Consider the following 12,962-nt stretch of genomic DNA (forward strand, 5'->3'; position numbering starts at 1 on the left):
AATGTGGGAAGAAAATGTAAATGTAAGAGAAGTGGTTTTCTGCAGACGATGGAAGTTTAAGAAGACGACGACATTCGCCACCCGTGCGTGACCGTGGATCTGCCCTGGCGGGATTCTGGCCTGGGGGAGCCGGGGTTTTGGTGGGGAGGGGGCACGATGGGAAGAGGAGCGTATAGAGCGTTTGTTGGGGGGGGGGGAGGAGATGTCCAGAGAGAAAGACGGTCATACAGGAAGCCTCGGGCACAGAGTCCAGCGTCGTGGCCCCCACCCCCCCACCCCCCCACCCCCCCTTGCTCCCTCCCAGGTCCGTCTCCAGAGGTCAAACTTCCACAGACTGGATCTGGTTCATCTGGGCTCGCATCATCTGGACGCTGTTGAGGATCTTCTTCTGGTGCCCTGCTAGCGTCACCCCCACCCTCAGGATGTCACTGCAGGGGGGTTGAGAAGAGGGGACGGGGGTCACTCATGAGAACGCTGATGCGAGCAGGAGCAGGGACAGAGCCCCACAGACTCTGCACCCCGCTTGTACAGCACACACACACACACAGCAGCCCTCACAGCGAAGCCAAAAAATTTACCTTGGAACACGATAACCATCACACCACATGCCAGGTTCGTAAAAAAAGTAATGACAACAGCATTCTTTTGTTTTCCTAGTGAAATGAACCTTTTTATGAGCATATTACAGTCTGTGACACAAGGGAAAAAGAATTTCACAAACCAGGACTGTGGCTCACGTTTCAATTATCAACGTAAGATCATGTCTGGAGATGTACCGACCAAACAATAAAACCACATTTTCTAAGTATCGTGTTTGTTAAACACCTCTGCTTGAGAAGATTTTTTGCTGTTCTTCCTCAATAACCTTCTCATACCTTTACAACTGATACTGTTTACAGATATCAGGACAGGAAGCAGTGCTGGAACATTCTAATCAAATATGATTGATATACTGAGTTCCCTAAATTCTTATTGGTAGTCAGAAACAACACTTTCACAAACGACAAAAAAATTCAAACGGATATCATTTCACAGCAATGAAGTATTTCATGTGCCATGTGGCTCACTGGTATAAACGAAGACTAGGGGTGAAACTACTGTAGACAAAAGCAGGTTTGTGCAGGTGTGAGCAGAAGAGAAACGGGGTAATTGCTAAGGGGACTCAACCCTAAGGAACTGGGAGGGTGCGAAACTGTTCTGGACAAAGGGGAGGGGGGGGACTTACTCCATAGTCATCTGGGAGACTACATCAAAGCTGGTAAAGTCAGCGTTGGCAAAGTTCTCTTTGTACTGGCCCATTTTGATGGCGTCCAGCCAATCATCTACGGCGCTGAAGCTGGAAAAATCTGGCACGCTGCGGTCCAGCAGGGGCAGGTGGATGCTGAGAGACATGGGGAGAGACACGGGTGAGAACAACCAAGACGCTGCTGAGACACACTGAAGAAAAATGTCTCATTGGGAAAACCTAAAACTTTAATGTTTTCAGAGTTGAACATTCTCATGTTCATTCAAAACCTTCAACTGAGAGAACCTAAAAAATATAGGCGTAACAAACTGAAGTAAAAATGTACCCAATGAAACATTTTTTTTTCAGTGCAGAAGTGATGCTTGGTACATAAGTGAGTGCTGAGAGAACAACTCTGAAGGTAATCACTACAATAGTACTGTGCTCAGAGTACTAACCAAACTTACAGTCTGGCAACTGTGGAACCCTGCAGTACACTACACTTCACACCGTATTAACTGTCACTGTGGACGTCTGCATGCACTCACTAGGCAGACACTATCATAGCATAGCTAATAGAAAATGCAAGTAACCAGCATAACTATAAAGATCAGAACAGAACAGACCAGACAGTTACTATATTCAGAACAGACTGATCACACTCAGCCAACACGGTGGAATAAGACATTAAGTGCGCTAACACTTGATAGGATGCCCTAAGTACGAATCAATACAACAATAAAAACAGACGGGGGCTTATCAAAAGGATAAACAGATGATGGTACGTGATATCTATAACTGTAGCAGTAACTGTGAGCTAGCGATCCGAGACTGCATTGGTGAGGACCGGTTAGGAAAAGTCCGCAGTCCTGAGCAGGCAGCTCCTTCCAGCAGGAAGCTGGGGTGGAGAAGAGGTGTGACTACGTGGTACAATGCCAGAGCCGGACATCAGGAAAACGCACACACAAATGTGCCTTCCGCCAAAAAAACAAGTTCAATTCTACCCTTAAAAATAAAAGAACAAACAAAAAAGGGTGAGGAATTTGGTTTGATCGTAGGCCTTCAAGGAAACATGACGTCCACTTGAAAGCTGCTCGACGCTGTTTTAGTTTTCTGGTTTCACAACCGCATTGAATCAGGAATCGCCTCGGGCGTTCAACAAAACGCCTGGGCCATCGAACCAACAGGATTTTATTTACATACCCTCCCGTTGCCAACAGATACAAAAAACAAAAAAAAAAAACAATCTTCAGTAGACATGAAGCGCACCACCAGAACTAGGAGGGCACAGGCCCGTGGGCGAGGCTGTGCTCCCTGTCTGAGCTCTCGGCTCATGTTTGAAGCACCGTTTCGGTATACGAAGAGAACTTGTACACAAACTTGGTGGAAAGTTCTTTAACTCTTGGCCAGACTTTTGGAATTCATTACGACACAAAACACATGAAAACAAACAGAAACACAGAGACGGTGCGTGCCCCCGAGCGCTGCATGTGGCGTTTAGCAGGAGGCTCTGCAGCTCCATTACACGGCAATAAAAAGAGCTCTGTTTATCGTCAAGGCGCAGGACATTCTTCGTGCGCTTGAGTTGTACTGCATCATCGTGCAAACGTCTTCTCCACCCCACCCCCCGCAGAGCAAATTTGTCCCATATTTGGTACAGTATGTTCTGCTCGATTCTTGCGAGGCTATCAGTCCGGCTTCAGGGGACTGTCTGTACTCAAACTAATGATTTTCGGGTGTTGAAACGGTCCTACAGACCAGCGGAGAAGCCAGTGCTTTTGGAGGAGTGAAAGTAAAGTTTCACAGAATACAGAAAATGTTTCTTCAGGGAGTCACTCAGGACTCACGAGTAGGAGAGGTCCTTGGATCTCTGAAGATACAAGGGTTTTTTTTTTTTTTTTTCCAAAGTTTCAACCCATACCCACACCATAAGACATGTATGTATATGTTTGTGTGTGTGTGCATGGGTATTACCCAGAAGACAGCGGGGTCATGGCCTTCAGGCTGTTGGGGTTGCGGATCATCTTGTCCAGGTTGTTGACGATCTGGCTGAACTTGGGCCGGTTGTTGCGGTCCTTCTGCCAGCAGTCCAGCATAAGCTGGTGCAGGGCGCTGGGGCAGTCCATGGGGGGAGGCAGCCGGTAGTCCTGCTCGATGGCGTTGATCACCTGTGGGGGGAGACACAGAGCTCTAAGGGTCTCTAGCAGGCTCTACGAGGACCAACAGGAGGGGAGAGAGCAGAGTTCCCATTGCAGTGCATCCAGGTCTCCACAAACCTTTTCACCATAAACAAACTCCATATGCAGTGCTATTTGAAGGAAAGTTTTACTGAACCAAACAGCTGCTTTTTTGTCTTTATTCATTGTGGTCACAGCAGACTCCCGCAGTGAGCAGGTGCAACCGCTGAAGGGATCCCCTCCAGGCCCACATTCCGACTGTCTAGTTCTGCGCCCTATGGTATTTGTGTTCCATCCATTGTGTTCCATCCATTTCCATCCATCCTCTCTCACTAACCGCTTTACCCAACCACTGCCTGCAGCATCATCTGCATTATTACTGTCTGTAGCCTCAAAAACAATGGTGCACCACAAGGATTTCACGGCCCCACCCCTCATTACTGATGCATGCTACACTGCCTTCCTTCAAAATGTTGCCGCAATATTTCACTGCCAAGTCCTTAACGAGGTTCTACCCATGCACTCTTTCTTCCGTATGCATTTGAAAACAAGGCGGAATCTTCCAGAAGAAATCGTGTCTGGGAGAAGGGGAGATGTGAGACTTGATCTGGCTCCTTCATAAATAAACTCTGATCGTTATCTGGTGTCCGGGGGTGGGGGATGGGGGGTGGGGGGTACGAGTTTGGACTTGACTGGACGGCCAGGAGGCGCAATCTGTCACCCTGACGTCCCCGCCTCTTCACGCCGGCGCCGCGGACGGCGGGGGCGCCGGGCCGTAATTTTCTGCGGGGGGCTAGCGGGGCGGCGTGAGCGATAGGCGGGCCGCGCTCCGCGGCGGCAGGATATTAATCAGGCGGCGAGCCCACGTCCTCCCGGGACGGCGGGGAAGTCCCATCGCGGGCCGCGCGTCTGTTACGGATATTAAACGGCTCCGCTCCGGGGGAATGATAAGGAAGAGCTTGGTGTCCTGTAATTGAAACCAATTCCTCATCTGACCACCATTTGCACCAATGACGAGACAGCTGACCTCACATTTATTTTATTTTTTTGAAGCTAAGCTTCAGTCCAAAGGCTTTCATTTCTACAGCCCGTGGGATCTGGAGCCTGGATCTGGACCACAGTGCTGATGTGAGATCTGGCTGTGTATGTAAAATGGAGACTCCCGATAGAAAGGGAGTGTGGACTGGCTTACATTAAAGAGAAATTATTTCAAATGAAAAACGGCGCTTAAAAGATAAGGTGGCCCGCCTGCAAATCCAGCGCATCGGTCTCATGCTAGGTTTTCGGGCTTAGGCGAATCTGCCATTCCAGTATTGGCACGGGACATTGTTAAAACTGTCCACTCCACCTCGCACTGGTGATTGGCCAAATTTGGGGTGGGGGGTGTGGGGGGGGTTCGGCAAAGACGGCTCACTCCACAAGCATAAAAGTGCTTCTTGCTTGAAAACCCCTGAAACGAGAGGGCCAATAAGACAGGCGTGTAATAAGAGAGGTGTCGCGCGCTGCTGACGATTAGGGGGGGGGGGGGGGCACAGACCATGCCACACCGCTGCTCCTCAGCTCATTAGGGCCTCAATTACCAGCCGCTGATCTCAGATTAATCTCATTCAGCCATTTCAAATGAAGATCTCCGTTTGGGGGGTGGGGGGTGGGAAACACTATCAGGAGTCGCTAATAGGATAACCACGGCGATATCCCCCGCCCCTCCTTAGCGCGCCGTGCGTCCGGGCTTTCGATTTTGAACGCTTTTCCGTTATCAGCCCGTTAATTTGCTTCGCTTCCGCGGTCCTACAGGGAACGCTGAGGCTGGGAGATGCGCTCCGCCGTGAGCCACTGCCCGTCTACAGCGACGCTACAGCTCGGCGGTGATGCCGGTTCAAGATTAAACACCTGGACGCAAAAGGCTCTGGGTCAGCAGAGAGAACTGCTGCCTTTGGAAAGCCAGAGACATGAGAAACGCAGCATCTGCTGCCGGGCTGTAAAGCAGAACGGAGGGAGAGACACTGGGAACCTTTACCAGGCCTACAGAGAGCCAGGAAACCATACCGACGACCCAAAATGAATAAACATGTTCCGAACAAACAGCTGGTATGGAGAAAAAAAGATCACAATTTCTGCATTAGTCATGCCGACTGTCAGTAGACAAAATTCACTTGTTGTACGTCGCTTTGGATAAAACCGTCTGCCAAATAAATGTAATCTAATGTAAAAATTTCCAGGTGAACGGTAAATTCAGGAATGTTTTGAGCGCAGAGAAAAAAAACTACTGAAACCATTTTTTCCTGGTCCATTTCATACCATATCCTTTCTAAAAATTTTTACTGGAAAGGCAAGAAACATCTTCTGTACAGTTGGAGGTGTTGATTTTGTAACTACATATTGACCATTGTAGCAAACTCTCACTAGGAGGCTATCGCTATGCCCTTGCATAAACAGCATGTCTTTATGGAAGATAAAAGGAAGCTCAGAGCTTACGTCTTGATTGGTCATGTCCCAGTAAGGCCGCTCTCCGTAGGACATGACCTCCCACATGACGATGCCGTAGCTCCACACATCACTGGCGGAGGTGAATTTCCTGTACTGAATGGCCTCGGGCGCGGTCCATCGGATTGGGATCTTCCCTCCCTGTGAAACAGACCCCAGCTCAGAGGAGACCTCACACAGTAAGCCATGTTAGAGGAGCAGGGTATGGTATGAGAGGTGAAGGTGTGAGAGGTGGAGATGAGGTATGACTTTGTGTGAGCAGGCACAGGTGAAATGCGGACTCTCACCAGGGCGCTGGTGTAGGTGGGGTCCGACGTGTCGTCCTCCAGGAAGCGGGACAGGCCGAAGTCGGACACCTTGCACACCAGGTTGCTGTTGACCAGGATGTTGCGGGCGGCCAGGTCCCGGTGCACGTAGTTCATGTCGGCGAGGTACTTCATGCCCGAGGCGATGCCACGCAGCATGCCCACCAGCTGGATCACCGTGAACTGCCCGTCGTTTTGCTGTGGGGGGGGAGGTGACACGTCAGCGGTCTCGCACTGTGGTGCTGGCTCCGGCTAGACCCCGCGGCCTGAGTGGGGCCCCTGGGACCCTGCATCTGGGCCCCAGGGGATTCAGCCAACTCGGCTGCGCGTTTCCGCTCTGCACCGGAGGCCGTCGGAGAAACGGCCAACCGCAGCCTCCCGTGGACATCGCCGGGCAGACTGAGCAGCGGACTAGCCTCACCTGCTACTGTACTTCACCTCTTCCCCCTTTCTCTCTCTCTCTCAAACTGCTCTCCTGTGCTCAGACTACGGACCTGTGCCTTGAACATTTCATACCTCATTAACTGCACAACACTGCGCATCTCATCGCAGCCAGTACATTATGCAGTTATCCTTCGTTGTACTACATTCTGTAATGATAAACTGTCATACATTATTTATAGGGCTTGAACTTGCAAGCTATACTCATGTTGACATATCTTCCAATGATGTATGCACTTTCCCAAAGGAGTGTTCTGCTTTAGCACAGTACAGCAACTGAGGCTAAAAGCAGACCCTACTACGGTTACGGACTGCCCCCCCATATATGTTCTGTCTGCTTTGTGGGTTCCATTTCAGCAATCAATGAAAATGGGTTCCGCCGTTTAATGCTTGGCTTTAGCTGGTTCCTCTTGCTTATTGCTTTGATCTCCCTGGATTGATCATATTGCCTGTATCGATCGCATTCCTCTGCTCCGCACAGCATGCTCAAATCCAAAAAATCATACGCCACCGGCGTGCCTTCAAAATGTAGTTTTACCGACGCAGGCTCACAAATGTGAAACATGTTATACCATAGCAACAATATATGATGACAAAAGTAGCAGTGTTACTAACGTGTGTGTATATATACAGTAATAATACAGGTATAAATAGCCTAATTATACTCTCTCTCTCTCTCCTCTCTCTCCTCTCTCTGTCTGAGAAGGACAGCTCACTCTTCAACCCTCTGTGCTCTGGTGGAACTTGCACTGAGAGACAGCTTCATGTTCTCAAAAATGGATATTTACAGCTAAACACTGTCAAGGGCTTGTGAAGCTCCACTCCCAGTAGAGGAACAATCTGCTCCAGAGTGATCAGTGGGCTGTCAGACACATCACCAAAAAGTATCGCAATGCTTGAGACGAGCCTGAGATGTGCGTTTGAAGGAGAGGAATTACAATATTGCTTTAACAAAGACAGGAAAACAGATGCGACATGTCTGCATGTTCGAGCAGCAGCCACATCAAACTGTCAGAAGATTGAGGTTTTCAAAAAATTCCTCAGTCCCTTTCTTTCTCCCTCAAGCAAAAAAAAACCTTAATTTTCCTTTTTTATGTCTCTCTTTAATCCTCATTCCCCTCCTTCAGAAATCTCCTGCCTCCTAAATCTCCAGAGTCAATGATCCCAGGTGACAAACACAATGACAGCACGAAGCGATATGACAAAAGCTGACAAGAGAAGAACCAGGAGCTTATTACTAATCCAAACTGCCTGAACAGAGACAATTATGTTACTATTATGTCTTCTGCAGAAGGAGTAATGACTTGTCTTGTTTTGTGTTTCTCTTCTGTGGAAGAGGAGGTCACAGAAGTGCACATGCTCCAGGTGGGGGTGGTGGGCCTCATGTCCACATTTTTTACCGTCTATATTATCATTGCTTACCACATTAGCAGACACCCGGGTCCAGTGTGACTTCACACGGCTTACAGTACATGCTTTATGTATTGCCCCAAACACAGCTGGACATTACTGTAACTGACACAATTCAAGGTCCAACGGCAAGGTTGGCCCACCTGAGAATGGAACAGGCAATTTTCTGAAAGGAGTAAAATAATAAATGTATTTTTGCCATAAACAAACATGCAATTTTGTATGCCTGTTTTATTAGCCCCATTGTATATTATAAATTAATGCTGCTTGCCCTCAATTGCACAGATGGGAAGAACTCCTGTATGGGTACACAAACATGTATGGGTTCATTTTACATTTAATAAATCAACTGCTTTCAATGAATTTCAAAGACAAGAGTCCAATTAGAGGTAAATGGCTGAGCAATGAAAGGTCTGTGGACACTCACTCCTTTCGTTAAAATGCATGATGACGCACAAATGACATAACTGACTGTTGGTAATGGAAAGCTACGCTAGCCGCCACACTTCAACTGTACAAGCCTAAAATGTTCTTTTCCTCAGAATGATTCTGAAACTCTTGACGGGGGGGGGCGGGGGGAGGAAGCTTAAACTCAGTGCCACTGCGGATCCTCCACGTCATGAGTAACGTTCGGATTATAAAACATTTCCATAATCACACACCTGCGATTAGTGTGAGTCACAGCGCTGTGCCTTATACCACTCTAGACCAAGAGCTCAATGAAACGACTTAGCGCCGAAAAGTGAAGACAAAATGGCGCTGGGTTTCAGGCACTCCTATCAGTCTTTCGCAAGCTGCTCTTCGGGTGTCTTCCTGAGGTAAGGGAACATTAAGATGTGGGAGCAGCACTGCCTTAAACAGGCAAAGGACCGCTTGTACTCGTAATCATAAGCCGGTCCGAAATGACCGATGGCTGCGCGGCCAATCTGTATAGCATCTAGCTGCTATTGCTTTAGCCGTACGGAATGATGGGCTGAGATGGATGTAAGCTGTTAGCGACGCTTTCTTGGCAGAGCCCGCAGATATGACACGTCTGGATACCTCAGACAAACTCCAGGGGTGCTGTTAATCACACAGGAGGAGAAGAAACTGATGACAAGGGCGATAAAGGCAACATATTGCCATGCTGTGTGTGTGTGTGTGTGTGTTTGTCTGCGTGTGTGTGTGTGCGTGTGTGTATGCGTGTGCTCTCGTTCTTTGATATCAGCGTGGACCGAATGCTGTCAGGGCTGTATCATTAGTCTCTGTGAGCAGTTCTGTCCCCTTAGGAGATAAATCAAGACGGACAAAGTGAGAGTGAAACAGAGAGAATAAGAAAGAGAGTGACCTTGAGAGAGAAAAGTAAATAAGAGGCAGGGATATAAAACAGAAATAAAGAAATAAGGAGTTGCACAGAGAGCAGAGCGGCAGAGTGTTTAAGCAAAAGAGTGGCAGTTAAGCCAGAAAAGAAGAGACAAAGAAAGAAAGACTCACTCGGAGGAATGAGTCCAGTGACCCGTTCTCCATGAACTCCGTGACGATCATGACCGGGCTGCTCTTGGTGACCACGCCCTCCAGGTGGATCACGTTGGGGTGGTCGAACTGGCCCATGATGCTGGCCTCGCTCAGGAAGTCCCGCCTCTGCTTCTCCGTGTAGCCCGACTTCAGGGTCTTAATGGCCACAAACATCTCCCTCTTCCCCGGGAGCTTCAGGTTCCCACTGCACACTTCTCCGAACTCACCTGGCAGAGACAGCAAAGGGACAGGAAGACCGCAGGTCACTCCTCAGGACCTCCGCTGAGGAATTACAATAATCTACAAAGCAATTGCCTGAGGGTTTAGTGGGAAGCACGCATCTCCACTTGCAGGAACGGTAGCCTTAGCAGACCCTGAGGGTCCAGCCGGCATTGTCTGCACTGTGAGGGCTTCAAGGCTGAGCTCACCTGCGCCAATGACCTGCTCGATCTTCACGCAGGAGATGTCAATCTCCTTGGCGAACTCCCGCACAGCCTCGTTCGGGTCCTCATATGTAAACGGATCAATATAGATCTTCATTCCTGGAGTTACTTGGAAAAATAAGAATCAGCTATAATACTCACAGCTCCATACACACCAAACAATTCATTAAAATACGCACGCACGCACTTCTTCTATGTATTATGGGTAAATTAGTGAGTTTTGAGTGAGTATACTCCAGGTGGAATTATGGTAAAATTGAGAATTGAGTGGTTACTGCAAGTGGACTTTGGGTAACCGAGACAGTGAGCAGTTACAGAAGGGGAATCATGGGCAACAGGGTTGAATAAGGAGTAACTGCAGGTGGGTTTTGGATGCCTGAAAGAGTAAAGGCCAGGTTACAGTTAGGCGATGTATGACTGTCACATTTTATGGTCGGTCTGAATGACTTTTAGTTTATATTAGAACAACGGCCAATTTGTCATCGTCACTATCATTATTGCGCCTGTTGCCGAGACTAAAACTGTATTACAATGTTTCCGTGTCTGTATCTGCCAAACAGGAGAACTGCATCGATGTCGTTAATGACTCTGCTTCAGCCATGCCTTTTTATCGGTTACATGTTTATACTTCATACGAGTGCCAGCGTTCAATATCGAAGCCGAGCAATAATAGAACGCTGGTGACAATGTAGCGATATCCATCAGCCAATCATACATCACTTAACTGACCGTCAACTGGCCTTCAGGGGTTAGTTCAGGTGGATTATGAGTAACAGAGACTACTGCAGGTAGATCATGGGTAAGAATAAGGGATTTCTGCAGGTGGATTATGGGTATCTGTGGGAGTCAGAGCAGGCATATTACACGGGACTGAGGCAGTGAGGGGTTACTGCGCTTCCAGTACGAGAGACACTCAGCTTAGATACGCTGGCAGGGCTGGGAAGTAAGTAATAGATTACTGGACTGCATTCAGATGGACAGGCCAAGGTAAGGCAGTATATTGTCCACTTCCTTGCAGAAGACGCTGAGGGTGCCAGAGCAGAGCATTTAGCGTCACGGAGCGAGGCGCTTATCACCGGGTTCTGCTCCAAGAAATAAATTGGCTCTTAAGTCCAGCTGCCAGGTAAATAGGCTTAAGATGGCCTTTGAAAAATGTTCAGGGTTTTAAGAATCCCAGGCGGCTAATCCGATTATTCTGGTTCTGAAGGCCGTATCTGGCTGCCCACCATTTCTGATGACTGACTGATTTATTCATGGCCAGAGACCAACAGACTGAACGAGGGAGGCGAGGCACATGGCCGGATGGTGAGGCCGTTTCCAGGATACGCACGTGGCCTGCCATAGGCGTAATAAAATATACATCAGGCAGTACTCGTTTTATCCAGGAAGAGCACTTTGTTGAAAGTTGATGTATGGCGGAGTGCCTCATGCGAAAGCACCCTATTAATTGAACCTGGGGGGGGAGTGCCGTGCAAAACAAAAAATCTCCTACATTCTAAAACTGACATGCGGCAGACATGCCATCCACTGCACAGCACCATGTACTATCTAGTTCTGCCTCAACACATCCAAAATGGCCGCCCGAGCTCAAAGCCTCATGTGGATCCTATAAACTGCATCTGGGCTAGAAGCACTGCTGTTCCAGGCGAAAAGTTCTAGGGAACTCCATGGGGGTGATATGGGACTTTAAAGAAGACCGCAAGACGAGAAAGGACAGTGGGAGTAAGAACAGTACAAGCGAGCGGACAGCCTGAGCAAGACGAGCGCGAGAACAGACACGAGCGAGCGCAAGGGGAGTACAGTTACGAGGTAGAAATTAACTGCAGCGAATCCCGCTGTCTCCAGTGGGGTCTCCGGCTGAGCAAACGGTGCCTTTATCACAATCTGATAGCGCTGATTACCCCACGGATCCTGCCTCAGCCGATAGGCGAGGTAAGCACAAAATAAGGCCGTGGAGGAAAAGGAAGCTCTGCTCTGCATTTACACTTAGCTGAGTGAGGACGGGAGATAAAGCCATAAGCCTTCTCAAACATCAGCCTGTTTTAAATCATCGCTTCTGCCGGGAAGGTACCATTTCCAAGTCTCCTCCAAAAGATTTACTCTCTATAAATGGAATCCTATGCCGACGGCCTGGACTGTATGTACACGGAAGCGGAATAATTCATAAGCTGCGTTGCTTTAATATTTACTGGGAGCGTTGGGGAGGACACATGCCGGTATAAGTAAATAAATGCATGAATGATGTAAAGTATAAACTGCTAGTAAATAAGCAGAGTACATGTGTTCTCAAAGAGCTCCAGTGATGGACAGACAGGGAGGTGAGAAAGTAAATATTTGAGAAGAGAGGCAGGGTGAGAACAGGAAAGCGAGCGAGTGACAGAGAGGATGGAGGGAGAGATGGAGGAAGGGGTGGGGGGAGTTACTCACTGTGGCCGCTGGTGTAGTGCTGCAGCTTGTCCGTGTATTCGGAGTCGGCCCTCTCGAAGCCTCTCCTCCTGGGGGAGACACGAACAGCTATAGCGCTGGCCTGAGACAGGCCACCCTGACAACCACGTGCACACCAGCCGCTTGCATGACAACCGCGTGCCCAATAACCGCGTGGGGCACGGGCCTCGTAAAACCCGCCTTTTACCAGCTGCGGGGTGCAGTGAAAACAGCTGTAATGAAGCAGAAAGAATCATCCGGCTTAACGACAAGGACCCCCCTCCCCCGCCCGCTTCCCGCCAACTCCTGGCACTGCCCGGTCGACGGGAACAGGAGACTGACTCACCGGTTGCAGACGATGATGATGACCACGATGGCGATGAGGAAGACCAGGCCGGCCGCGGCGGAGCCGATGATGAGGGGCAGTTTCTCCTGCATGCTGGTGTTGTACTCCTCTGTGAACGAGAGAAGACACGCCCCCACACGGTCAGCACGCACGCCTCTCCCACGCCACCTAACGCGTGCTGAGCATCCTGCCACAAAATGGCCCCCGTGCATC

At 49.1% G+C, this 12,962-nt stretch overlaps 1 protein-coding gene across 6 annotated transcripts in view; it reads right to left on the reverse strand.

Annotated features, from left to right (window-relative positions):
- Positions 1-268: 268 nt before the first annotated feature.
- Positions 269-12,962, reverse strand: part of LOC118211777 (ephrin type-B receptor 2) — a 127,222-nt gene continuing 114,528 nt past the window's right edge. For 2 of the 6 annotated variants that reach the window (XM_035389232.1, XM_035389227.1), the window contains exons 8-16: positions 12,750-12,858; positions 12,407-12,471; positions 9,965-10,087; positions 9,516-9,763; positions 6,174-6,389; positions 5,878-6,027; positions 3,200-3,393; positions 1,226-1,381; positions 269-428 (exon numbers count right to left, since the gene is read on the reverse strand). In XM_035389232.1, coding sequence (XP_035245123.1) covers positions 320-428; positions 1,226-1,381; positions 3,200-3,393; positions 5,878-6,027; positions 6,174-6,389; positions 9,516-9,763; positions 9,965-10,087; positions 12,407-12,471; positions 12,750-12,858 — 1,370 coding nt within the window. In that variant the 3' untranslated portion in view covers positions 269-319. Of the gene's footprint in view, positions 429-1,225; positions 1,382-3,199; positions 3,394-5,877; positions 6,028-6,173; positions 6,390-9,515; positions 9,764-9,964; positions 10,088-12,406; positions 12,475-12,749; positions 12,859-12,962 lie in introns of all 6 variants that reach the window. The other 4 variants (XM_035389230.1, XM_035389226.1, XM_035389229.1 and 1 more) reach the window with 3 other exon arrangements.

The sequence above is a fragment of the Anguilla anguilla genome, chromosome 13, assembly GCF_013347855.1.
Source record: "Anguilla anguilla isolate fAngAng1 chromosome 13, fAngAng1.pri, whole genome shotgun sequence".
In the NCBI taxonomy this organism is placed as follows: domain Eukaryota; kingdom Metazoa; phylum Chordata; class Actinopteri; order Anguilliformes; family Anguillidae; genus Anguilla; species Anguilla anguilla.